Below are 27,504 nucleotides of genomic sequence, written 5' to 3'. Positions count from 1 at the left end.
ATTCGTTACATAAAAGATGCCATACTACTATCACTGGATTTATTGCATTTATCTTTCATCAAGAAACCTTTGGGATGTTTGACAATTGAAGTCAAAAGCACACACATGCATATTTATCTATGATACAACAAATACATTAGAAGCAGTGATTTGTTTCACAGCCATCAAACACATGAACCATTGCCACTAGAAAAATCTATTTACATGCATAAAGCACTGTAAGCAGTTCATCAGTTGCTGCAATTCTCCAATATTTTTTGTGTTCCTGTGAGAAAAACAGCAGATGTAAACATGTCAGGGGTCCAAGGCTGTGGGCTAACCATGGAGTTTAACATCCTTGCAGGAGTTTAACATCCTTGCACACTTCTTAGGAAAATAAATCAAAGTTCACTGTAATAAGGTGTAGAGTGAGACTCACACATGTAGAAGTGAACAAAACATGACTGGAATAAAGGATCCCTCCTTGTCCTCTCAGTGGTCATACGTTTCTCCATTAAGGACGGTGGTATGACTACTGTCCCTCACTTTGGATTTTTGACAGGAGTTTTTATTGCCGTTGGAGGATATGTCCTCATCCGTGCTGCTCTCCACGTCGCTGCGATCGTCTTTTGACACCTGAAAATAATACAACAGACTCCTTAATGTTTAAACAAGCCTAAGTGGTTTATAGCAATGCTGCAGTAGTGATGAGGTCTTCACACCCCTTAAACCTTTATTGTGTTTGAAGGATAAATTTATGTGGGTGCATATTTATTCAGCCAATTTTACTCCGACACCCCCAAAATAAAATCTGTATAATTAGTAAATAGAGCCCAATGGTGAGCAATTTAATCTCAGTAAAATAATTATCTGAAAACAGAAGGTATGGCAGAAACAATCCAACACTTGGCAGTCAACCTAAACTGACGGAAAGAGCATACGTCTGAGAAGCAGCCAAGAGACCCATGGTAACTCAGGAGGAGCTGTGGAGATCCACAATTTAGGTGAAATAATCTGTTCACAGAACAGCTTTTGTGAGCTCTACACACCTGGCCTTTCTGAACGAGGCGTAAAAAAGGAAAGAAAAGGTAAAAGAAGTCTTATTTGTAGTTTGTCCCAAGCCATGTAGGAGCCAAACCTGGAGAAGAAAGTGCCCTGGTCAGGTGACAAACAATTTTTTTGGCCTATGTGTAAAGTACTATTTGCTGCATCCCTCTGAATTATCTTCACAGTGCAACAAGGTGGTGGCAGCATCATGCTGTGGGGAAAGAGAAGGAGACTAGAATTGAGATGATCGATTTGACCTAAATACAGGACAATCCTGGAAGAAAACTTGCTACAGGCTGCGAAAGACTTGAGACTGGAGCGGAGGTTTACATTCTAGTAGGACAACGACCCTCAACATACAGCCAGAGGTACAACTCAAAGCCTTGGATCAAACATTTTTATGTGATATAATGGCCCCGTCATACCTTAGTCCATACCTTAACCCAATTAAAAATTCCTGTTCACAGATGTTCTCCATCCATCCTGACTTACTTAGAGCTATTTTGCAAAAAAAAAAAAAAAAAAGAAATAGAATGGGCACATATTTCAGTTTCTAAGAGAGAAAGATACAGTCTTTAAGTATTTACTTGAACATTTCAAATTTGCATTTGTGAAAAAGGGTTTAAAACCATGAATCCTTTTTCTTTTACCTTACAATTTCTACTTTGTGCTACTTTAAATACACAGATGTTTATGGCTGTAAAGTGAGACATTATGAAAATGTTCTAGGAGCATGAATACTTTTGGAATTCACATCATCTGCAGTGATGCTGTAGACAAACCTTTCCTTTGAAGAGAGCTTTGACAGCAATGCGTGCGATGAGGTAGAACCAGATGATGTGAAGAGACTGCAGGACCAGCAGTAACCCGTTTAACAGCCACCAGGCCTGATATGGCCCAATAATCTGCCAGCTCTCAAACAGCACGCTGTTAACAATCCTGCAAGAAAAAACACACTAAGTGTTTAGGAAATGCATTTAGTAAAAACATGCATTTTATTTGCAAAGTCTGTTGATAAACTCTCACCAGAAAGGAAAGATGATGAGTCGAGTGAGGAAAAAGATTATGCTGAACACCACAAACAAGCTGTCGCATAACTTCTGGTACTTGGCATAGTTGGCCAACTTGGCTGCCTTTGAGAAATAAGAAACAATTCACAGCTCTCAGAAATGATAAAATACATCTAATTCTTCCTTTCTGAGTAAACAGTACACCTGTATTTCAAGGTGATGATGCATCTATTTACCTCGAGGAAGATGTCCGATGCATCGTGCACACACATGACCAAAGTGCCAGCTCTGAGCATGTTGTTGGCATAGGAGAAAGTGATGAGGAATATGGTGGCCAGATGGTGAACAAGCATGATCATGAAATCCTGCCATCGACACAATGAGGTGAGATTACACAGAAATAAGGACTGATAAATAGGAACATTCACAATATTCACTTTGAATATTGGTAAAACTGTAGATGGTGTGTTGAAAGGCTGGGTTGTGAACCTAAATGTGTTAATGCCTATAGAACTTAAGGGAAATAAACTTGTTGGACTGTATAACTGATTAAAAAAAATAAATGCCAAAAAATGAATCAAGTCATTGTGGTTTGCTGGTTTTGATAATCTCCTGTACTGGTTCTACTGGAAGACTTTAAAGCAGTGTGTTGTGTAGAAGGTGTGCAGTGCTGTTTTGTGTTTAATGTGTTAACCATCTTATGCAGTATTCATATTTTAACCATCATCCCTAAAAGCTGTACATCAGTCTCCAGAAGATATTCTTTGTCAAACCTTTGCTTTGTTCTCTTTGATGCTGCAGCCCCTCCCAGTGGTTGCAGAGGGAATTTCATCCAATAACAGAAATATCTTGTTCAAAGTTTTCAAAGATGATCTTTCTTCAGGAAACAAAGGTTTCTCTGACCCTGTACTGCATTTATAAGCCAGGATATTATGTAGGTGAATAAATATGTATCCATCTTTGTCTTACAGTTAAATTATATATTTTCAAGTCTAAATAAGGGCATCAAAAAGATTTGAAGAAACCTAAAATAAGGCTGGTAACAGGTAGTACAACGCACACCTTTAATGCAAAAAATAGAGTCTACAAGGTATCAAACATTGAATCACCTTATCTGCAGGCAAGCCCTCCAGCTGCTGTTGTCTACATAAAGTATTCTACAACTGGAACAATGCTGATAACCCGCACAAAAATTGTAGGATGTGGGCCGCTAGGCTAGATCTAGGTTTCATGCCCTACCCACACCACTTCTCTTTATGCAAATAACACAAACAATATAATTAGATACACATAATATTCAAGGTTTTTAGACCTTGCCCATATGAAAGTTTTGTTGTTGTCTTTTTTAAAGACTTACATCTAAAAACAGCACCATTTCTAGAAAGGTCTTCATTCACACCAAAAAAAGATCCAAAATGTAACAGCAACTACAACAGGTGTTTATGTAGTGATGTAATAGTTACTGAAATACACAAAAGACAGAAAGCAGGAAGCATGCAATTAATCATGCCGTTTCACTTGACGTGCTTTCAGTTCCATTTCTAACGAATTGTGTGTTGGTTATCTACACGAAAATCCAACATATGAACACACCTATTCTGAAAAGCACCTCAACTGTAATTTCATTTACCGGCGACCTCCAAAGTCTATAGTCTCAGAATTCTGTTCAGGAAAGCCTAAAGCCCAAGCCAGCCAAAACACTCCAGGTAGATTTGGCATGAAATAAAGGATGGATAAGTGAAAATCCTCTCATGCCCACTGTTAAGTATGGTGGAGGTTCTGTAATGCTGTGGGACTGAATCTCTGGGTCTGGGAAACTTGTTAGAGGGCATAGCATCCTAAACTCTCTGAAATACAGATAGTCTTAAATGAAAATCTGGTGGATTCTATCAGAAAACGTAAAATTAATCTTTATCTGGACTTTTAACAAGATAATGATCTAAAAATGCCCCAAAAACAACACAAAAATGGTTTCTCAGACATAAAACTCAACTTCCTTCGATCAGTAAATCCTATGGAAGAACTGTGGACTGAAGAGAGGAGAGCAAAAGAGGACCAACGATTCTAGCCATGCAGAGAGACTGTGTAAAGAAACCCTTTCTTTTTGTGCTCTAACCCTGTGAAATATTATGAACCAAAGACAAAGTGCTGTCCAATTAGTAAAGGAGGGTTGAACAAATTCTTAACGGCAGGTGCCAAAAGTTCACAGTTGGTGAAAACAGGTGATTTCCTTAAAATAACGGACCCTTTTTCCTTATCACATAGACAATGTTGGCAGTTTCAAAACTTTTAGGTGTGAGATGGCGCAAATACGACTAAAGAGGGATTAATTCTGAGGCTTTTAGAAACTCTTTTCTAAAAATGCCAGTAAACATAAATAACACAGTAGATGCAAGCATCGCCTCTGCACCGTCTAAACCCATGAAAACACTAACACGGTACACAAATCAACGCATTACAAACATTTTTCTGTCACAGTAGTTGAAGTAAAAATCTAGATCCCCAAATATTTAAGCTAAAACAAATGTGAATATTCTTTGTAACTGATGTTGCCAGTTTTATTATAATTGACTATAACTGACATTTTCATTGACTCAATTAGCCAAAGAGACATTATAAGAAAATGCTTTGTATGGACAGTGCAACTGAAACCTTTGGACAAGTTTATTTTCCATTTCCACCTTGTCTTGTAACTCAGTAAATGAGCTGGCAAATAACTTCCATCCTAAAAGTTCAAACATCCGATTCCATTGCTAAGCAGAAATCTCCGTGGAGAAATGTTCCACCGGTAAGAAGTGAAAAAAGGGAGTGTCGAAAAGCCGAACAGAGGTGGTGAAAGACTACACTCCAAGTTCACTATGACATCTATAAAGAGAGACTTCACATATATAGCTTTCCACTGAAAAATGCAAGGGAATATTTATTTTCTTAAATCATCAACACAAACATTAATAATGCTTGTGATTTGTTTGCCACAGTCAACAAGTTAACAAACCCTCTTGTGTCTATCGCATCGGAACTCCACTCTAACATGGAATGCATTGAAGTTGCTAACTTCTTTACTGAGAAAATTCAGAAAATTAGAAGTATAGTCTGAACATCAATATCTAGTCCAGCTCCAATGCTGCGTCTAATCAAAACACATTTTGAAAAATTGCACAAGTCTTAAACTAAGACTAGAAAACTAAGTTCCTCCTCCTGCTGTCTCAATATTTTACCTACAGCTTTCTTTAAGAAAGTTTTGTCTGTTATAGCGTCTGATTTGATTCAAATAATTAACGCATCCATTTTGTCAGGTGTTTTCCGCCAGGCCCTAAAAACAACAATTATTAAAACACTGTTAAAGAATAATCTGAACAAGTTGCTACTACAGAATTACAGGCCCATCTCAATTCTCCCTTTTATTAGTAAGGTTATTTAAAAAGTTGTGTTTCAACAGTTAAATACCTTCTTAACAATGACCGCTTGATGTCTTCCAGTCAGGTTTCTGTGCTCACCGCAGTACAAACACTGCCCTTTGTCAAGATGTTTAATAGCATCGGCATAAATGCAGACTGTGGAAGAACCACAGGGCTGGTATTATTGGACCTCAGCGCAGCATTCAACATTGTTAGTCATGGTATATTACTGGAGCAACTGGAAAACTGGGACGGTCTTTCTGGTACAGCATTTGGCAGGTTTGGTAGGTAACTTTACAGTTAACAAAAAAAATAAATCACATGCAGGGTTCCCCCAGGATCCATCTTGGTGCCCCTTCTTTTCAATATCTACATGCTCCCACTAGCTCAGATTTTAAACCACAAGATAAGATACCATAACTACACAGCAGACACATAGCTCTACATTACAATGTCACCACTTGATTATGAAACTATTTAAGCCTTAGGTAGATGCATAGAACAAACCAATGTGTAGATGTCCCATAACTGTCTTAAGTTAAATTTAAACAAAACTGAAGTAATTATATTTGGAGCAAAGGATGAGCAATCATAAGTCAGCACACAACTTCAGTTACTTTAGCTAGAAACCACTTATCAGGCCCAAAATCTGGGTGTAGTGATGGACTCAGACCTGAACCTCTAAAGCCACATAAAGACAATTACCAAGTAAGCAATCTTTCAATTGAACATTTCCAGGACTGAAGCACTAATGTCCCAACAGGATCTTGAAAAGCCCATCCATGCATATATCTTTAGTTGAGTTGATTACTGCAACAGTGTCTTCTCAGGTCTGCCTAAAAAGTCAATAAGGCAGCGTCAACTGACCCAGAATGCTGCTGCCCGCATCCTTGCTAAAACCAAGAAAGTACAACACATCACCCCAATCCTTACAATGACTCCCTGTATCTCAGACAATAGACTTTAAAATACTTATGCTAGTCTATAAATCACTGAATGGCTTAGCACCAAAATACACTAAAGATTTATTGTTGTGTCAACCTTTCAGACCACTCAGATCTTCTGGTTCAAGTCTACTCATGCATACCCAGAATCAGAACCAAACATGGAGAAGCAGCATTCAGTTCTTACGCTTCACTAATCTGGAACAAACTTCCAGAAAACTGCAAAACTGATGAATCCCTGAGTTCATTTCAATCTTGTAAATTTGGTTCTGTTGCCATTGATTGATAAGAAAATATGGGCTTAAAAGCATCAAGTGCAGTCTGTGGTTCAACTTTGCTTTACTTTTCATTCCTACATCATGCCACAGCAATGTACTTTTTTGTTGTTTTTTCCTGTCACGGCAGTGTACTTTATTTCCATCATGTAAAGCACTTTGTATTGTCTTGTTGTTGAAATGTACTATTCAAATAAACATGCCTTGCCTTGCCTTGACTTGCCTTACAGGAGAATGAAAGTCAACAAGGATGAGTCACGACTTTGCATGCCAGGTTTGCAAAGAGACGTGGACATATTCATCAAAATACCTAAAGTGGCTAATTGACCTTTTTAAGAATTTCTGCAGGTAACCTTTGTTGAGTAACAGTCTGAAGAGACACATTTTCCTTGAAATTGTGCACAAGGATATAGCTAAATCTGTAGGAGTCGTTTTAAACCAGATCAGTTATTTGCCTCACAAATATTTCATAAAAAAGTGAGCAGTTTCAATTATTTGAATGTATTAACATTAATCTAATTTACTAGCTGTATATTATATTTTGTATTTAACATTTTTATTTGTTGATTCACTTTTACAAGAGTGTAGACCAATTATTATTGTATACTGGTAGCATTTGATCCTGTGACACAGATACAAACAATATAAAAGAAGAATTCAAAACAAACTAAAACATGACATCTAGAAAAAACGCGTTTAGTTCCAGTATGAGTGATGAGGGAAGCACAATGTCGTTAGTTGTTAACTCACCTTACGCTTAATGTCTGTGAACTGGGACACCATCAGAGACCAATAGAAAGCCAGCTCAGCAACATAGTGATTGTATTGTCCAGGACTTAGAGGCTTTGTGGGAAAATGGAGCAAACACATATTTGATAAATATGCAGCCATACTAACATATACTATATGGTGCTAGATTCAAGAAGTAACACTGTGAATTAAGTGTGCAAAATGTGACGCTTTTCCAATCAGAATCGGAATCAGCTTTATTGCCAAGTTCGTACATACAAACAAGGAATTTGACTCCGGTACACTTAGTTTCAATTAGTTGAAAATAAAACTGCTGACCTGAAAAGGGTAGTTGTACCAACACTGTCTGGTATCCCATGTCCAAGGTGACTAACATAGAGATTAAAAACGAGCACAGTTAAATTATAAGAAAAACACAAACATACAATATGATGATAAATGTTCATTTCTCTTCAGAAGATTGAATTAGGACACAACTGAGGGCAAACATATTTATTTTCTACAAAAACATACATGTACAGGGTCTTCACAAGGTATTTATATAGGAATGTTAACTTCTGTCAAGGTACAACTAGTTTTAAGTATTTCATTGGGATTTTATGTGACCAACATCAAACAAATTAAAGCTATACATGGCTTTTAATTTTTATTTCCAAATAGAAATCTGTAAAGTGTGTTGAGCATTTCTATTCACCTCCCTGAGTCAATACTTTCTAGAACCACATATCACTGCAATTAAAAGCAGCCAGTCTTTGGTGGTATACTACAACTAGTGTTGCACATCTAGAAACTGAAATGTTGCCACAGTCTTCTTTGCAAACAGCTCAAGCTTATTCAGGTTGGCTAGAGGGCATTTTTGGACATCAGTTCGACTCCTACCATACATTGCTATTTTGATTTGAGTCTAAAGTTTAATTGTGCCATTTAAACACACGAAGATGTTCTGTTTTGAACCCTTCTAGTACAGATCTGGCTGTGCGCTGTGTCCGGGTTGTAGGTAGCTTCATTGTCCTGCTCAGAGTGAACTTCAGCCTTGGTGCCAAGTGTGTTTGCCATCTGTAACAGATTTTCTCCAAGTACTGCTCTGTATTTAGCTCCATCACATCTTCCCTCCGACTCTAACCAGCTTCTCCGTCCCTGCTAACAAAAGCATTCCCACAGCATGATGTAGCCATCACCACGCTTCAGTGTGGGTATGGTTTTGTCAGCATCCACTGTTAGTTTTCCACACAGTTTGTTGCAAGTATGCCAAAAAATTTAATTGTGGTCCTGACCAGACCACCTTTTTTATGTTTGATGTGGCCACAACAAGGCTTGTGGCAAAGACTTTAAACAGGACTTCTTAAGATTGCTTTCTTCAAGATATGTGGAGTGCCCGACTAAAAGCCATTATATACTCTGCTAGAACTGAGAAATTTGTTCGCTCTACCAGGGCTCGGAGAGAGAACTTTTTACTGTGTGGTGTCTAACAACTGTTTTATGATTGGTCAGGCAGCCATGGCTAACGTGAAAAAGTACTTTCATCAACATTTCTCCTGTCTCTCCATCGCAGGAGTTTTCCGCTTCAGTTTCTTGTAACAAAATATCCCTGCCAGAAAATTAGCCTCTTTAGACATTTATTTTTGTTCTTGCTCTTGCCACCTCAAGTAAAATGCATTTCTTGGTTCATGTGGAATATGTACAAGTCTTAATATTTGTTCAGTTGGAAGATTCTCCCACCTGAGTTGTGGATATCTGCAGCTCCTCCAGATTTACAAAGGGTGTTTCAAATTAATGTTCTCCTTGCCTGGCTTGTCAGTCCACCATGTCTTTGGTAGGTTTGTAATTGTTTAATTTTGGGGCCTGCATCCAAATGCATGCCACACTTTTCTGATTTGTATTTGCAAAACATGCTAAAACCATGCATTATTTTGCATCCTTTTTACAAGTATGCACTAATTTGTGTTGGTGTCTCACATACAGTACCAGTCAAACGTTTTAGATACACTTTCTCACTCTTTAGTTTCACGGCTATTTACATTGTAGATTCTCACCAAAGGAAACAAAACTGAATCAACACACATGGACTTATATAGTAGACAAAAAGTGTGAAATGACGCTACACATATTTTAGGTTCTTTAAAAAAGGGCAGCCTTTGCTTTGATTACTGCTTTGCTCTCTTAGAACGCTAAGAGATCATGCGATTCATGAGGTGGTCACGTGAAATGGTTTACCAACGAGTATTTCAGTCATCACAGCAAAGGGTGGCTACTTTAAAGGAATCTAAAATATAAAACATATTAAAAGTTCTTTAACAATTTGCTACATAATTCCTTTTGTGATCATTCACTGTTTTGATACCTTCAGTGACAATGTACATACAATGTAAATAGTCATAAACATAAAGAAAACCATTAAATGAGAAAATGTGTCTAAAACGTTTGACTGGTAGTGCATAATCCACACAAAAAATATGCTGAAGCTGGTCGTTGACATGATAAAATGTGAAAAAGTTCAAGCTGTATGAATGATTTTGCCAGAGGCCATAATATCTCCACTTACCACCCACAAATGGCAAATGGCATAGATAAAAATCACAAGGTAAAAGGTAAATCTCCACCTGAAGTCACAAGAAAGAAAAAAAATTGCTGTAAGAAAATTTGTAAAACATCACATACTTAGAGCAGTTTAGAAAGCATTTCCAAAATGGCATTAACAATCCTGATGGGCTATTTTTACACAGTGATATTAAGGTTCTCCCACACATCACTACTAAATATCTATCTGCCAATTGTTAAAGAATTGGAGATATTTCAGTCTCAGAAAGAAACTGTATTAAACCTGCAAAAATATTTATGGCACTCTTTGTGATATTTGCAGACAAAGTATTTTAATATGGAACACTAATAGACAACCTGTTATATATTGTTGGAAATGTGGACTTCCCTTATTCCTACTGCGACTTTAACCATTGCCAGGTGCTCGGATCAGATAAAACTAAGACTCAGCAGCAAACACTCCATGTAGGTTTGGTGTGAAACAAAACAACTCCATGCCCAATGTTAAGCATAGTGTTAGATCAGTGATGCTGTGGGCCGGTTTCTCTCCCAAAGGTCTCAGATACCTTGAGCATTACGTCATGAACACCTTAAGATAGCATGACATTTTTAACAAAACAAAATGGTGGCATCTGGTAGAAAACTGAAAATAGCTCATTATTACTGTGTCTTTTAGCTGGATGGTGATCCAAAAACCTGGTTAAATAAACACAGAAATGGTGAGCTGGACAGAAGACAACATGAGAGGGGAACCAGAATCTCTGGAAGGATTACGCAAGGAGGATTGTTCAAGAAGCCCAAACTTTTGAAATGTTATAGCAGAAGACTAAGTGCTGTCTGTTAATTAAAGAAGGGTTGTACAAACGTAGGGGTGCCAGTAAGGGACATCCTGTTAAAACCAATTATTTATTACCAAACCCCTCAATAAATGTACTCAGTTTGAAGGTTGATTTTTTTCTCCTTTTTTAGATGGAGATATTTCCCTTCCATCTTAACTGTAATATGCTTTAAGGCTTTTTATACATCTATTATATAGGTATAGGTGCTGTATATTTCTTTATATTTCTTTTACAATGCTTTTAACTGTGCAGTCCTTCTTGAGACCTACATGCTCTCACAGAACTTCTTCTGCGTGCTGGGCCTGTCCTGGTTCCGGCGGATACGAAACCATCTCTGAATTTTCCTTTCCTCCCAGTCCAGCTGCTTGGAGAGTCCCTCCAGTTGTCTCGTATCTGGACACTAAGGAGGACAATTGTACAAAGATGTGCCTTTTCCTCCAAAGTATCTGCTTGTAAAACCACAATGGTATTTTATACAACAACTGGTGTTTAGCAAACATATCATTATGCCTGTGGTGGTCTGTGCCGCTCCAACAACACCGTGCTGCAGAGTGTACAGAAGCAACAGAACAAACACAACCCTTATGTACCGTGTTGGCCTGATAGAGCCTCTCCAGGACAGCATTAGGCTGAGCTCGCCGGGGCACTCCTGTCTGAATCTGAAGTATGTGGGCACAGGGTTTGGCCACCAGCCTGTGTACACACAGACAGAGGGGCAAAAACCAGAGGGTGGGGACACACGTTCGGTATTAAAGAGACATTTGGCCAAAAAGAGACGTTTAATGCCACGGTAAATCACATTACAGTTCGCCCATAATGACACGTTAGACAGGAATGATGGCATTTGTTAACGACAAAGAGGGACAGGGAGCAGAATAAAGGCTAAAAAAAGGGAAGACACAGGGACATGTTAAAAAACCTTAAGTATGTAGCACCTAGTCTAAACAGAGTGTGATGACCTGTCATGTGAGAGTATGGGAAACTGAGTTTGGGAGGGACGACTCCGGCCAAAATACTAATGCGTGTCACAGGATCATCTGGTTGAGCTGGCAACTGGTCTGGATTAAACTCAGAGACATTATGACATGTCAGTGTGGTAACGCCCTGCTAGTCTAGAATAGGTTTGGTTACTTTAAAAAAGGTGTGATTGAATGAGGGGCGGATCTGTTGCTTTTCACATTCATTTCTGATTATAGTACTGACAGCTGTACTATACGCCTTTATTTTACAATAAAAGGTTGCATTTGTTAAGGAAAAAACACAGTCTACATCTTATCTAATAATTTTGTGCCAAATCGTAACCTGCTTCCATTTATATCTTGTTACGATGATGCCATTTTTGTGATTTTACAAAAATACCATCTTAATATTGTAGTTCTAGTCAGAGCTGCCCTGAGGCATAAGTGAACTTTGCTACTGGTTAGGAGTGTCAACATTCCTGGGGGCCCCAACAGCATTTGAATTTACACAGGACCGGTTTACAGTGTGCCAGTTGTGTATGTACTAATGCTGCTGTCAAGCTGCTTCCTGTGTTGCCATGCATGCTTGCACACTGAAAGGATATACTTTCAAGTATGCGTGTCGTTTTTGATGTGCTCCCGTTTTTGAATAATGCATTTGTATTGAGAGCAAGGATCCAGTATCCACAGTGTTCTGCTGTGTCAGGATAGGCTTACTTTTGCTATAACTTGAACATCTCAATTTGTTTTTTTCATATAGGTAAAAGCACTGACCATCTGGCAATACAGGTTTAGTACCCCCAAGTAGTCAGATAATTGTTAGCCAAATTAAACAAAAAAGTTCATGCTGTCATTATTACCTTCAGTTTTAAGCTTAAGGCATCCTGAGGAGACTGAATCTTTGTCAGTGGAGACAGTGTTTATACTGGGTTGCATGAGATTATGAGATTCAATAATGGTAAAATTGGGTCACTGCTGTGATATTTATGCAGTAGCTTTGTAAATGTGGTAGCATTGGCGTGGATGTGTGGTATATATGGGATATGAATACTGACACTCCTGTTGCAGAATTTTTTGACGCATTCAAACAATCCATGGCAACATGGGTAACTGGTAATTGATTTTTGTACACTATGTTTGTACAAAGATGATGTTGGAGTGTTATTTACCTAAAGCAGCGCATCTTTCTACACCACTAAAATTAAATATTGTTATGCAACAGTGTTGGTACGCAATCCAAATTCAGTTCATACAAATGCAGTCAAATTCAGATCCAATTTAGATCTTAATTACAATACAGTCTAAAGTCATGTGATCATTAAATGCCAGATGATGAAAAAGTCATAAGTTTATCAAAAACCTTCATAGTGTTAGTTATTATTACAGAAGCATGTTTTACTGCTATCCTAATCATTTCTGATGCTTATTGTGGTGGTTTTACATTTCATGCTCAGTATGAGTGTACATAGATCAACAAGTAAAAGCCGTTTTGCTTCAGTTACCTGTAACCAAAACATTTAAATTTGCCTTTCCTCTCAAAATCTACCAAGTCTACAGCAACCTTTGGCCGGCTCTGCTTTCAGCCGAGCAAAGTCTCAGCAACATCTGAGCTCAGTGAAATCACTTTGTGTCATAATCTCATAAGGTCAATGTTGAAAATAATGTTAACTAATCCTTGAGTTGTTCAACTGAGTTTTCTCTTAAAAAATGTTGAGTAACGGTGACATGAAATGGAGAAGAAAACATGCCTACAAAGAGCTTTTTCACTGCTCAGAAAGAATGACTCATGTGTCCACATTCCAGGAAGCAGCAACTTTTTGCGGCTACAGTTTCCATTTTGTTTTATTTTAATCCTCATGAATCCCTGTGTCTTTGTAAGCACTAACAGGAACAACAATGCGGAAGTATATTAAAACAGTAAAACAAACATAGCGGCCTCACCTTTCAAAAAGCAGCCTGAGAAGTAAAACCCCCGCAGCCAAAGGGAAGGCATGGGAGAGCATATGCTGCAGTCTGGGGTACTCCGCTCCAGCTGGAGGGTGCTCCAGGTCTGCCCACGACACATTTTCGGGAAGCCAGAATTTCTCACTCCAAATCCAGGCTGAGATAGAGGCAGTCATCGGGGAGCAGAAAACGGTAAAGCAGAAAGTAAACCAAGTTTTCAGTGAAATGTTGACTCACAGCATCACTTTTTCAGCTAAACTCTTAATGAGGAAACTGAAGGCTGGACTTCTCTACTAGGCTGACAGGCTACACCCACCACTGTTTACATGTGGAGGTAATCCTCCTGAACCCCGGCTGTGAGAGGCAGCTAGCAGCGGCTAACCGCTTTTAATTACGGCCCCAGGCCTCTAGGCTCTGGCTAAATTAACTTTTACTGCCAATTAACATGAGCAGCTTCTGAGCTGCGACCACACTTTATAACAATTTACACCTTTAACTAAAAAAAAAAAAACACGAGTTTAAAGTAGCACAGTGAGACTTGTAATTTATTTGTTTTATTTGTTCTTTTTTTTTGTTGTCGTTTTCAAAACTGGCTGGAAGTATACGTCACAAAAAGAAATTATATCGTCATGAACAGAAGCGTCCTGATTTCCTAATTTGTTTGTGTTTATGTTAAATAATGTTTGAGAACAGAAATAAAGTTGTGGATGGTTCAATTCTGTGCTGTTCTGACCATTGCAGATATCTTCCAGAAAGACTAATATGAGCCTTTTTACCTGTGTAGTTAAATTACCTTACAAAGCAAGGCAGACAGCATTATCCCATCTCGTTTTTTTCTTTTCAGCTGTAGGCTTGTAGGGATCTGAAAATAAGACCCGAACATCACTCATGTTGTGTTTACATGATAAATCACTTAGACAACATTAAAAATAGGAAATTAGTTATCATCAAACAAAACTGACATTCTGGTCTTTGTCTTATCATCAGTTCTAAGTATCTTTCTTCATTTGGTCACTTTACAACCACAACCTTCAAATAATTTTAACATTTTATGGGATAGAATACCAGAAAGTAGTTCATTATGAAGAAGTGAAAAGAAAATCTCACACCGTTTTCAATTTTTCTACTAATAACACTGCATTTGTATTTACCCCTAGTGCAAATAAAGTCGACTTGTGTTTAATTTATTCTCAGTATAAATCCAGTGTGAAGACCTCAGAGGTTTATTAGTGAACATTAGTGAACAAACAACATCCTGAAGAACAAGGACCGCAGCAGAGAGGTCAGGGATGAGGTTATGGAGAAGTTTAAATCAGGGTAAAGTTGTAAGGCAATATCCCAAGATTTGAACATCCCACAAACGACTTTTCAATCTACTTTAAGAAAAAGTAACGAGTATGGCACAGCTGCAAACCTATAAAGAAATGACCTTCCAACTAAACAGGAAGGGGGAGGGAAACAACTAATCAGAGATTATTAAATGGTCCATTGTAACTCTGGAGGAGCTACAGGGATCCCCAACTCAGGTGGGAGAATCTGTTGACAATTATTAGTTATGCACTTCACAAATACGGCCTTTTATGGAGGAGTGACAAAAACAAGTCTTGTATGCAATTTACCACAAGCCAAACAGGGGACACATTAAAGATGTGGAAGAAGCTGGTTTGGAGATCAGTTTGGACAAATGAGACCAAAATTTATCTTTTTTGGCCTAGATTTAAAATGTTAAGTGTTGAGAAAAACTAACTCTTTTTGTCATCTAAAACGCTACACCACCACTGTCAAAAATGTTGGTTGTAGTATCATGTTGTCTAGAAAGATAGAGCCAAATATTAAGAAACAAAACCAGTGACTTTAAACTGGGGCGGAGGTTCACGTTCCAGGGGGACATTAACCCTAGGCAGAGCTACCAATCAAAGCATATTCATATGTAAGAACTGCCCAGTCAAACTCCAAATACAAATGTTGAAAATAAATTAGACAATTTTTGCTTTGGTCTACCAGATAAAGTGCCAATAAAATACACAGAGGTTTGTGGCTGTAATGAGAAAAAATGTAAATCAAGATGAATACTTTTGCAAAGCACTGTACATGTTCGGTACTTGGTTGTTCAGCTCTGTACAGATCATACATATGTGGTAACACTAACACTGCAGTCCTGTAGTTGTTGTAAAACAATGGAGGATAAGGATGCTGCACATTCATGATGCACAGTCTTGCAGTAGCAGTCACTACTCTGTGCCATTCTGTAGATTTATACTTCAGTACCAACCAGCTTTAGAGCTGCTCCAGAGCCTGAACAAAACCTCTCTGTGTCAGTGTGCAGCTGCAGCTTCCGAGATGCCCTATACGGATCTGTGACCCAGTGTGGAGGGCCTTTGGACTTCAGACACAAGCGGGGGAAATCCTGTGTTTTAGGTCTGTCTTTTTGCTTAAACAGAGCACGGGATGATGATCCCACTTAAAGTGTTTATTTTAATCTACCTAGTAGTAACTCCTCAGTAGTTTAAGTCCAGATACAGCAGAGAGGTTTGGTTTAATGTTTGTCATCTCATCAGTGTCGACCCCTTTTTCTGCTTGGACTGCTCCATCTCACGTCTGAAAAAATCTGAGAGTTGGAGAAGAGTTCTTCTTATCAGAGACTGCTGTAGCCTCGGCACATAGACCAGTGCAGCTCCTGGATCACCTAAGGTAATATTATATAAAGAGCTTTACTCTTTACTTTCTCATCTGTATATATTATGTCATCTGGTCCTTTTAGGGACATTTTAAAGCTGCTGTTTCTTTTAAAAGCAACCAGTGTCCTCATAGATGATTGCGCACTTTTGTGCTTACCTTAAAGGAATCCCAAACCTCCAACAATATCAAGAACAGTTTTTTTTGTTATTAAACATGACTTCTTGATTTAAATGTATATTCACATTTTTATTACTGTTTTTAGCAGATAAGCAAATGGATCAGAAAGAGCTGAGTGATCCACTCAACAACGTTTCATTGATTAAAGGTAATCCAGCTCTTATTCATTTTATACAAGTATGGACATACATAATCAAGCTGAATGACATAGCAATATCGTTCTCATACCTCACACAGCATGCCTTGCCAAATAAACACTGAGGTAGCATGAGTAAGATCAGTGTTTGAAGCTATGAGTTGGTTTTAAAGCATCTGATGCTGTAGGTAGCCTTATTTTAGAGGATGACCTCTTGTTCCAGTATATTGAAGGATGAAGCTTCTCTGCTCACAAGATCCTGCAGATAGTGCAGTGATGGTCCGACACAAGACATCTTAAAACAAATGGGAAGATTCATGACAAAATGTGTAAGTGTATCAATTTTGCATGATGAATGAATTGGTAATGCTACACTGCACATTATAGAGAGAGAGAGAGAGAGAGAGCACAAGGCAAACAGTGTCCTCCGTGTCACTTCAGAGAGACACCTTCAAACAGGACATTTTGGAGCTGTAACTGAATATCACCGCTGGCAAGCTGATCAGTGCTTTCTGAGAGAATAATGTGGATATTCAGAGCACCTCCAATTCACTTTGCTCCAACAGCCTCTCAGAAGGCAACAGACGTCAGGGAAACATGGACCACGATGGCTCTAGCCTTCAGCACACAGGCTAAAAAAAGACTTTCTCCTTCATTTTGTTTTCTGCCATCACTCGAGGCAGAGTGATGCTTGCCCCCCCACCCCCCAGTTCTCAACCAGTTATTTCTACTCAGAGGCTAATCTATAACTGCTTTGTCCGGTGTCATTCTGTGACACTAAAAGACATAACTGCTAATGCTTCTAAAGATAACATGTTGCACTCTCATGTGAAATTACCCTCCAGTGTCTTTCAAACAAAGTGGACACAGACAGTGGACTTACAGGACAGAGAGCCCACTCACATTCTGGTTCTCGCTCATACATATGCAAACATGCCCTCTCCTCCTTTGTTTGGCACACAGCTGGGTTTGTCATGTGCTTTCGTCAAAGGATGTCACCAGCTCCTAGCCATTGTTTCACACTCCTTCAGTTTAGGGACATTGATGAAAAACTTTAACATGCCATGGCACTTCAAGTCCTCCAATGGTTCCATTTACGGTGCACAAGCTCGACCTACCCTGCATTTGTTTTGGGCCCCACCAAATGCTGGGCCTGGTATTAGGTCATCTCTTTTCTTAGCTGTGGTAGATTAAGAGAATTTCCAAAGTTAAATATTTGTGAAGTTTGTTTCCACCCCACCCAGGAAACACAACAGACCCTTGACAACATTGGCAGGTCCATTTCCTTTGTGTATTATTCATTGGCTGCTTCTATTAATAAACAATGTCAGTGTGCCAGAGAGTGGTATGAGGCTGGGGTGATAGACAGTTTGGTTTAAAAGCTTTGACAGAAAATGCAGATCACTACAGTTGGGCCTATTTCTGGATGAGCAATTAGTTTATATAATAGGCCTATTTCAATATCTTGGGAAATCATCTAGCAGCCCTGGTTACATATTTAGGCCTGCAGCTGAATTAACAGTCATATCTTCTGGTCTTGTATTTTTATGGAGTCATTTCTCATCATGCAGTTCTTCTATCAGACCAGGACATCATGTTAATTGTGGGCTTTTAATGATGCATTTGAACAATTTTTTCCCAGTCTGGCTTAAAATAATACATGCAAGCTAAAATATATACATACAACCCCACTTTTATTTGTTTAAATCTGCTGTAACAAGGTGGACATTGAGACCACATGCTTTTGTTTCCATCAACACCATATGCCATAATTGTGCCTGGATATTTGACTACTATTCTAGGCAATGTTGGTAGAAGTCATTAAAATTGTTTGGCTTCTAGCAAAGACCAATCTGTAAGGCAAGGTCCATCTATTGTCAACAAAATTGAGGTTAGGGCTTTAGGAAGAGCATTCCAGAAGATGCTTTTTTCATTCCAAAACCGGTCTGTTTGGGGTCATTTTCCTGAGGACAATCAGTTGTCCAAGTATTGACTGCCTGAACCAAACTCTCACCCTAAGATGAAAGGAAACTGGTTATGATGTTCAACAACAACCCAGCAACCACAAGCTTCACTGTCGATAAGAAAGCCAGTTTTCCTCAACTTGGACTGAGAGGATGGTGACCAAGAAAGAAGTTTATGCTCAGAAATCGACAACTTCAAGATCAACTCAAACTTGCAGCCATCTTATAAAACCAAATGCCTTCTAGAGAAATGTTTTATAGTCAGACAAGAAAAAGACTGAAGCTTTTTGGTCAGGATGCCAAGAAGAATGTTTTAGGAAGTACAGACTTTAGAACATTGTGCCAGCTGTCAAGCATGGTAGTGGCAGCATCATGCTGTGGGCCTTTTTTGCTGCCAGTGATGGGAATTGGGTGGAAGGATGAAGCAAGTGGGCTTTTACCTCAAATCAACACCTTGATGGCTACGCCTTGGATACAGTTGTGTGGCCTGGTTCTTGCCAGGAATACATGTGGTCCAGATGCAACTCAAAATGGGACATTAAACCAAATATAATAACGGGGGGATATGTATATATTTGAGCCTGTGTATAATGAATTTTTACTGTGTGTTGATTTGAGAAAATCCACCAAGAAATAAAATGTGTGCACCCAATTATTGTCTTAAAAAACATTGCAAGTGTATGTTGTACTATCAGGCCACCCCCGAGTTCAGATATATCATTAAAGCTCCAAACTTAATATGTCTGTAAACATCTAATAGTATTCTACCTCCATATGTGGTCCTTTGACCTGATAGGTGCTCTCCTCTCACAGCAGATTTACTTTTTTATTATTAGATGATCTGACCAGGTCCAACATGGGTTCTTCTGGTGATTCTGAGAAAATGATTCAGCACTTGAATGATGAACTTCAAGAGGCTCGGGAGCTAGCTAACACAGAGAAGCAGAAATGCATTGAGCTACAAGGTAATTTCGAGCACCTTAGATACCGGATACATGTCAGCCATTCACAATCACAATGCTTTCATGTTTTCATGCCTATTTTATAGGTGTTCTGCAAGATGAGAGGAAAGAGCATAAACAACAAGCTGACCAATCTTCAAAACAGATTAAGCGTCTCCAAGGTACATTTTCTATTTATAGACGGGAAATGTTTTCTTTCCTATAGAGGGAGAGTCATAAAATGGCACTTTTCTTATCTAAACACTGAACTGGGTTTGGACAGGCCAGCTCCAGCAGCTCCAAGATGAGGTGGATGATCTCAAGGAGCAGATAAATGTCTCCTCTGGTTCACGTGACGAGCTACAAAGAGCACAAGATGAGGTGAAGTCGCTAAAACAGGCCCTTGAGGCAGCCTCTGCAGAACGGGACAGTGACGTTGCTGCCGTCCAGTTTAACCTGGCAGCTACTTCCAAGGACCTGGACAAATGGCATCAGACTGCCAACAAATATGAGCGGGAAATTGAGGACCTGCGACGTGATCTGGAGCAGCAGAGCAAGCAGTGGCAGAAAACAGCAGAAATACAAGGTAGAAAGTGGTGCAAATACATGTTTATTATCTGTAAGCCCTAGTTATCAAAATTACAAGAAACAAAGGCTGAAATATTGGGCTCTATGTAATGAATCAATATATGACAAAAGAGTGACAAATAAATATTGAATTATTTCACAATTTTCTAATTTTTGAGCGGTAGTTGTATGTGTGAAGTAGATGAGTTTCGCTTTTTAAATAGAGTTGCTGGAACAAATTAGCTTTCAGTTGTTGTTCCATTTTATTGAGATTTATTGAGATCTTCTACATTTTGCGATGCTTTTGAATGTCTGCATGCAAATTATAAAGCAAACCATTTGCTTAAAGAATGCATGCATACATAAACCACTTTCTCATTGCAGCCAGTGAGCTGCAGTCTATGCAGGTGGAGTGTAATGGTCTCCAGAAAGAGTGCTCTGCCCTGCGATCTGACAAACAAGATATGGTGAATAAGCATCAGAAAGAAAAAAACTGTTTGCAAAGCGAATGTGCCTCTCTCAGGGCAGAGAAAGAGGAACTCTTCAAGGCTCATCAGAAAGAAAAGGCCAGTGTGCAGAGTCAGTGTGGAGCACTGCGCAGTGAAAAAGAGGCATTGCTGCAGAAACAGCAGCAGCTGGAGCAGGACTTCGTCAGGTCAGAGCACTGATATAAGAATTACCTAAGCTGTATCTTCACCCCACATTTGCTTCTTTATTGCACACATTTTAGCCATTATGTTTAGCTAAACAGTAAACTAAACACTGCTTTTCCTGTTGTCCTCCTTTTTATGTTTTTGGTAGTTTGCGTGGCCAGAACACTGACCTGAACAGCAAACTCAAAGTTCTCCAGGAATCCCAGCAGGAGCTGGAGAAGAGCCTGGTGGCCATACAGCTTCAGCACCAGCAGGATAACATCAAGCTGCAAACGCAGCTGGATGAGGCAGAAAGCCGCAGCAAGGCTCTACAGAAAGAGGTATTCTCATGTTAAGGTCTCAAGTTATGGAAAGAAACTTGTGCCATCAGAAACTGAATTTGAATTGTTCTGACTGAATTTGTATTTGTGTAATTTGAAATTAAATGCATTGGTTTGAAAATGAATTTGACTAAACTGAAACTGAATTTTATGGTTTGAAACTGAATTCATGTGCTTTTAAAATGTATTTCGTTGTATTAAAAATTCAGTTCGACTACTGTCACTTTCAAGTCTGAAATTCAATTTCAGTTCCAAAATTCAGTTTTTTGTGTCACACATCCGGGTCCTTGAGGATGGCCACAGATTAATCAAACACAGATTCATCGATTTACGTTTCACATCAGGTTAAACTTCCTTCACGGCATGTTGAGCTGGAGCAGTGCAGCATTTATGAGTTTGGCGGATGTCAATCACCGAGTCAAATGAGCATCTATAAGAAGCGTCATGTAAACAAATGATGGTCAAACAGCAACACTTATGCTACCTGTAGCTATTAGCTAAACATGCCACATTAGCAGTGTGTGCCGTCGGTGTTACGTCTGTCTGCGTTTCTCTTTCCCTTACCTCAGCGTAACATCTGTTGCCTAGCAACCGTGTTAGCGTGAAGCGCAGAGCTGTGAAGCCGAACAAATGGTGCCTGAAGGTTAATAAAGCTGTCTCTACTGTAAATAACTACATGGTTTTTATTTACCCTTTTACATATTGCTGATGGCTTATAATGCTGTTTTGTTTTAAAATGTTATTGTTTTATGATCTTGTTCATTATTCAGCCATTAAAAAGGTTGAGAATATTTTTTGCGCATAGATATAAAAATCTAACACTAGATAAAATACATTGATGACAAATACCATTTGTTTAATTTATTTGTAAAGCTTTCAACAACTTAAACGCTAACATATTAACTTTAGGAACAAAGTTTAAATCAGTTTATTTACAGAGCATAATAATAATTATTATTATTAAAATAAATAAACCAAACACTAATATTAGATTTCATCTGACTGAATTATATCTGTCTAACTTCCACCCATTGGGGAAACCCAGCGGGAGTTTGAAAACAATGTGCCGGGAGTCAGCTGTTCTCTTGGGGTTTAGCTCACCTCAACCACCCGGTCAGCTGAGAGCTGGCGAGGCGAGCGGCTGCTGGGGCAGCGGACGAACACATCGGTGCAATTAAGCGATATCTTGATAAACTGATCAGATATTTTAGATTTAAACAACTACATTCTCATCTAAAAACATTATTAAAGTTCAGTTGTTTCACAGAATGCGCATTATAATTTTATTCACAACTTTTCTCTCTCCTCCGGCCTTTGCTACTTTCGTTTGAACAATCTACTTCTACCTGCAAGGAATCATGGGATAGGGTGGGACACGGAGGATACACCGGACCCATCCTTCAAATCTGGGAATAAGAAGGACGCATTTGTTGGAACCTTGGAGATTGGACAGCATTTGTCGCCTCATCCAGGACGTTATCGGCCTACAAATGCGTCCTTCAAAAGAATGCAGACCTTAATTTGGACACAGCAATAGTGAATGACATCCGTGAATCATTAAATCTGTGTTTGATTAATCTGTGGCTTCAAGAACCCGGATGTGTGACACAAAAAAACTGAATTTTGGAGCTGAAATTGAATTTCAGACCTGAAAGTAAAATAATCAAACTGAATTTTCAATACAAAGCAAAGCAATTTTCAAAGCAAACAAATTCAGTTTTAAACAATTATTTTCAGTTTCATTTTCAAACCAATGCATTTAATTTCAAATTACATAAATACAGATTCAATCTGAGCAAATCAAATTCAGTTTCTGATGGCACAAGTTTCTTCCCATATCAAGTTCCTACTTCAGAGTTATTAGCATTTGGTTCCTGTTTTGCCTCAATGCATTTTATTCATGTTTTTCAGGGCTCACGAAACAGAAGATAAAATGCGGAACTTTTATTATAGTTGTGTGTCTTATATAGTGTGCAGAACTGCAGCTGACTCTGGCGTGCTGACTACACTACTTTACAGACACAATGTTAACAAGGTTGTTAACAATTAATGACACTTCCTTTGTTCACTCCCAGCAGGTAGGGGAGGTTTACTTATTAAACATTGGAATTTTTAGCATAAAAGTCAAACAAGATCAAAATTACTCACTTGGTGTACAGGAAAAGCAATTCTACTGATAAACATTAAAAATCCAAAATAACAATAATTTGCATGAAAAGGGAAGAATCAAGCTTAAGATATATGTGAATTACTCATTATAAACAGGATCAGTTTGACACATTCTTTGTTTCTTCAATTTCTCATGAAAAGCGTACAAAATAAGCAGTGACTCTGCAATCTTTAACCAGAATTACAAGTTATTTATCACTTCAAGTAGCATTTTCATGTGAAGAAATGCCTTCGCAATGATAATAATCACCATCCATTTTCTCACATTACAACTACAAATTTGAATCTATTGTATTGTGATTTTATGCAATAGACCAACACAAAACAGTGCAGTGCATAATCTGTTTTAAATTTTGAACAAATATAAAGCTTAAAAGAAGGGAATCTATTTGTATTCAGTCTTCCTGATTCAATACTTTGTAGAACCACCTTCTGATGCAATTACAGCTGCAAGTGTTTGAAGTTATGTCTCAACAAGTTTTGTATGTCTAGAGATGTCAAAGTATTGCCCATTCTTTTTTGTTTAAATAACTCAAGCATTTGATAGAGAACACCTGACAAAGGCAATGTTCAAGTCTTAACTCAAATTATATACTGAAGTTAGGTCTGGATTTTAACTGAATGGGCTCTGTACCATCCATGGCAGAATAATTGCCATCTGGGTCGTTTTGAAGATGAACATCTGTCCAGCTGTTTAGCAACCCCTAACAGGTTTTCTTCCAGGATTGCACAGTATCTAGCTCCGTCCATCCACCATCAGCTCTGACCACATGTCATGTTCCTGCTGTATAAAAGCATCCCCATAGCATGACACCGCCACCACCATGTTTACTGTGTTCCGGGCAATGTGCAGTATTAGTTTTCCACCACACACACTTTTTTCCATGTTGGCCAAACAGTTAGATTTTGGTCTCAACATCTCATGGATCCCATGAGATGTTGAGAGGTAGACTAAATTGACTAATTAGGGGGACTTCTGAAGCCAATTCCCTCAATTTGATTTGGGGATATCAGAGGGAAGGGGCTGAATACAAATGCTTTCCACAACTTTTGTAAACTGTGTATCTTTTTCCTTACACATAATTATGTGTTACTTTATGTCTGTGTATCACACAGTCCTTGTAAATTACATTGAAGCTTGTGCTTGTAACATGTTAAAATGTGGAAATGTTCAAGGGTCATGAGAATTGCAATAACACATCGCAAACCCCCAAAGTGTGTGTAAATGTAAAGGTTGGTTTAGAAACCCTGCAGATTGCCATCTGGTGGGATCTGTGCTGCATACTCCCAGTCAGAATCAGCAAGCTGTGTTGCGATCATTCACTTTTATAGGACTATGAAAGGAGCGACATTGTAGCACAGAAGAAAACAAAGATGAAGTCATCCCTAAACTCCACTCATGCAGTCATTATGAATGAAAAAGGAACCGGAGGCCTCCTTTTGCATTGGATACTCTCATCTCGCACTGATTAGCTGAACATTAAGTAGATTTAGCAGTGGATCTCACTAGTAGAAAGATTATTTAAGTGTAGAAACTGGATAAAACATGTGAGATGTATAGATTTACTCCATTAACAGTGACCTAGAAGAAAATGGAATATTGTTTTCTTAAATTATTTTTCATAAAGATTCCTTCTTTTAATTTGCATTGTGCAGTATGAGGAGGCTCAAATGGAGCTGTCTGACCTAAAGGAAAGATCTGAGAAGACCGAGCAGGAGAAGCAGGGGCTTGAAGATCAACTGGAGGAATTCAAAGCCAACATGAAGGATTTACAGGAGAAAGGGTCAAAGGTGAGTACTGACCTGCCTGACACACCCTTTTCAATGTTATATCTTCTATACGTAACTGACAATATATCAATATAATACCCGTGTTTAAATAACAATCCGTAATTGAGTTTAGAAAAGAATTAACACATCTTCTGTGAAGTTTGTTTTTTGTAGTGGAGCTGTGCTTCAAATTTGCTGCAACATTATATTTACCGTATTTATTTAGTTAAATTGTGTTTTATTATTTCAGCAGTTCTGCTCCCCTCCACTCAACCATGGGTGTTTTATTTTGGCCATTTATTCATTTAGATTTAAAAACCAGCAGTGTTCCCAAACAGCTCTGAAAGGTTTGGGATCTGACATGTTTTTAAAGTCTGGGAACATTTATACTTCCAGACTTTATTTCCTAAAATTCATCTATCTATCTATCCATTTGTCCGTCCGTCCATCCATTCATCCAACCTCACCCCATCCATCCATCCATCCATTCATTCATTCATTCATTCATCCATCCGTCCATCCAACCAACCTCACTCCATCTATTCATCCATCCATCCATCCATCCATCCATTCCCCCAACCACATCCCATCCATCTATTCATCCATCCGTCCGTCCGTCCATTCATCCAACCTCACCCCATCCATCCATCCATCCATCTTTTCATTCATCCATCCATCCATCCATCCATCCATCCATCCATCCATCCAACCAACCTCACTCCATCTATTCATTTGTCAGATGTTGTTTTATATGTCTGTGTGAGGACTGCTGCACACAGACAGCTTAATGTGACCAAAACATCTGTGAAAAACATCAGTTAAAGACAGAGTGACTGAGTGACATATCTTTAAAGAAACCTAAACACCCACAGACGTCTGTCCAGTTGCAGTTGATTACTATAATATCCCTTCCCTTCTGTAGACGCCCCTATTGCTGCCTGTTCAAGCCATAGTCATCGGCCTTATCCTGGCTTTGCTGTTTTGGTGCTTCGGTGCAATGTGGTAGTAAGGTACACATGACCTCTGCCGAACCGGCCTACATCTTTCATTTTCATCAGCATATTTTTTGATCATTGCATGACTTAATTGAGGTTTCCTCCTTTCCCGGAACGCCCTCCTCGGGAAAACTGTCATCTAAGAAATCTAACCTCTCTAATCATGCAGCTTTCAACATCTGACATCTGTTTGTCCTGTCTGAATGCCTAATACTTAACAACTGTACTTCCCAGTTGACTGTGATGAGACTTATTTTTATCCTAAGACATTTTTCCTTATTTTGCTTCTTCCATCCGCTGTGCTCCGTCTTGATCTCAGTTGCAAACTCCCACTGTTTGAACTTTGGTGATCCTCTAAGGGGAGATGTTTTTGGTCATTCTGTTTCTTTTCTCTCTGTTGCCGCTCATTGCAGAAGCCGTGGATGATCTGGGGGCCTGTGGTTGCTGTGGCTCTTACAGCAGTGACGGCCGCGGTCCTCTTCAGAGGTACCTGAGGGCAAACGTACTCAAACAAACACACCCAGAAGTTAATCCTTATTTGATTTGTTGAGAACTAGCCCCCTTTACATATCTGTTGTAGTAATCAGGTGGGCTCATATTTAACTGTTTATTTAAGATGCTCTGTTTTAGATGGCAGAGATGTTTCTAAAAGAGTGTTAGTTTGTATGTCTGTTATTTGATGGGAATTTAGTTGGGCTGTGTAAAGTTTACTATCTTGGCTCATAGGGGGATCTGTTAATGAATGTAAAAACTTAAACCACACTTGACTAATTCTATTTAGGTATCGTTAATTATATTTAAGGTCGATCACTTTGAGTTTCTCTACTCATAGCACATTTTTGTTAGAATAATTGTTGTCACAATAACTGCCCCTAATGGATGCATTATGAAAAAAACAGAAAAAAAACATGTTGGTTGATGGTGTTGGATGCTAAAACTGTGTTTGAAGAACTGGAGGAACAGTTTAGATGAACCATATTTGGTTAAATTTTTGTGTTTTTTATGAGGGCATCATTAAACACATCTGCAGCAACTTGAGTTTTGAATCATTGCGTCTTGGCTCAGTTTCTTGTCTGCAAATGTTTTTGTGCATTTTGTTCTGCTTTCAGCTATTCATTTTAGGTTTGTGAATAGCACAAATGTTTGTCTTGTATCAGTTCCTGAGCTTTCTGAAACAATTAGCATTTAAACCATATTAGGAAGAACTAAATTGCACTATTATTGTCACACAATTTGAGGTTTGGTGTAATATATTACAAAAATAAAAATAGCTATCTAAACCAATCTGCCCCTTTGTGAAAATGTATTTGCCCCCCTGTTAAAAAATGAATGAACTATGATTAACTGCCTTGTTTTGCTTTAGTTTTACTACCCAGACCCAGGCCTCATTACTCCATGGCCTGTATAACAAAGAAAACATGACTTAAATGTCTGGCATGCATTTATATTC

At 38.6% G+C, this 27,504-nt stretch overlaps 2 protein-coding genes across 4 annotated transcripts; one reads left to right on the top strand and one right to left on the bottom strand.

Moving 5' to 3' along the window:
* Positions 1 to 25: 25 nt before the first annotated feature.
* Positions 26 to 13,859, bottom strand: LOC124874118 (ceramide synthase 5-like). The gene is made up of 10 exons (XM_047375338.1): positions 13,681 to 13,859; positions 11,371 to 11,473; positions 11,050 to 11,180; positions 9,946 to 10,003; positions 7,722 to 7,772; positions 7,404 to 7,496; positions 2,273 to 2,401; positions 2,053 to 2,159; positions 1,809 to 1,965; positions 26 to 615 (listed from the first exon to the last, which is right to left on the bottom strand). The coding sequence occupies exons 1-10, from the start codon at positions 13,857 to 13,859 to the stop codon at positions 472 to 474; spliced, it is 1,152 nt and encodes a 383-aa protein (XP_047231294.1). The 3' UTR covers positions 26 to 471.
* slmapb (sarcolemma associated protein b) lies at positions 13,739 to 27,087 on the top strand. 3 transcript variants are annotated; one of them, XM_047375319.1, is made up of 12 exons: positions 13,739 to 13,875; positions 16,003 to 16,101; positions 16,242 to 16,374; positions 16,628 to 16,687; positions 19,476 to 19,604; positions 19,688 to 19,762; positions 19,864 to 20,166; positions 20,532 to 20,802; positions 20,949 to 21,120; positions 24,946 to 25,080; positions 25,982 to 26,069; positions 26,468 to 27,087. In XM_047375319.1, the coding sequence occupies exons 4-11, from the start codon at positions 16,636 to 16,638 to the stop codon at positions 26,063 to 26,065; spliced, it is 1,221 nt and encodes a 406-aa protein (XP_047231275.1). In that variant the 5' UTR covers positions 13,739 to 13,875; positions 16,003 to 16,101; positions 16,242 to 16,374; positions 16,628 to 16,635; the 3' UTR covers positions 26,066 to 26,069; positions 26,468 to 27,087. The 3 variants fall into 3 exon arrangements, with proteins under 3 accessions (XP_047231275.1, XP_047231267.1, XP_047231283.1); XM_047375311.1 differs by having other exon boundaries at positions 16,625 to 16,687; XM_047375327.1 differs by lacking the exon at positions 25,982 to 26,069 and having other exon boundaries at positions 16,625 to 16,687.
* The last annotated feature ends 417 nt before the right edge of the window (positions 27,088 to 27,504 follow it).

The sequence above is a fragment of the Girardinichthys multiradiatus genome, chromosome 1 (genome assembly GCF_021462225.1).
Source record: "Girardinichthys multiradiatus isolate DD_20200921_A chromosome 1, DD_fGirMul_XY1, whole genome shotgun sequence".
NCBI lineage: Eukaryota > Metazoa > Chordata > Actinopteri > Cyprinodontiformes > Goodeidae > Girardinichthys > Girardinichthys multiradiatus.
Note: the sequence above shows the minus strand (reverse complement) of the source record. Positions and strands in the feature narration are given on the sequence as shown.

Excerpts from the sequence above, each read along its gene's own strand:
- LOC124874118 (XM_047375338.1), bottom strand. The coding sequence starts at position 13,859 with ATGACTGCCTCTATCTCAGCCTGGATTTGGAGTGAGAAATTCTGGCTT. Across the intron at positions 7,773-9,945 it reads CCATTTGCCATTTGTGGGTG|TCACCTTGGACATGGGATAC; the intron begins GTAAGTGGAGAT and ends TCTCTATGTTAG. Across the intron at positions 2,160-2,272 it reads CATCGGACATCTTCCTCGAG|GCAGCCAAGTTGGCCAACTA; the intron begins GTAAATAGATGC and ends TATTTCTCAAAG.
- slmapb (XM_047375319.1), top strand. The coding sequence starts at position 16,636 with ATGGATCAGAAAGAGCTGAGTGATCCACTCAACAACGTTTCATTGATT. Across the intron at positions 19,605-19,687 it reads GAAATGCATTGAGCTACAAG|GTGTTCTGCAAGATGAGAGG; the intron begins GTAATTTCGAGC and ends CCTATTTTATAG. Across the intron at positions 25,081-25,981 it reads TACAGGAGAAAGGGTCAAAG|ACGCCCCTATTGCTGCCTGT; the intron begins GTGAGTACTGAC and ends TCCCTTCTGTAG.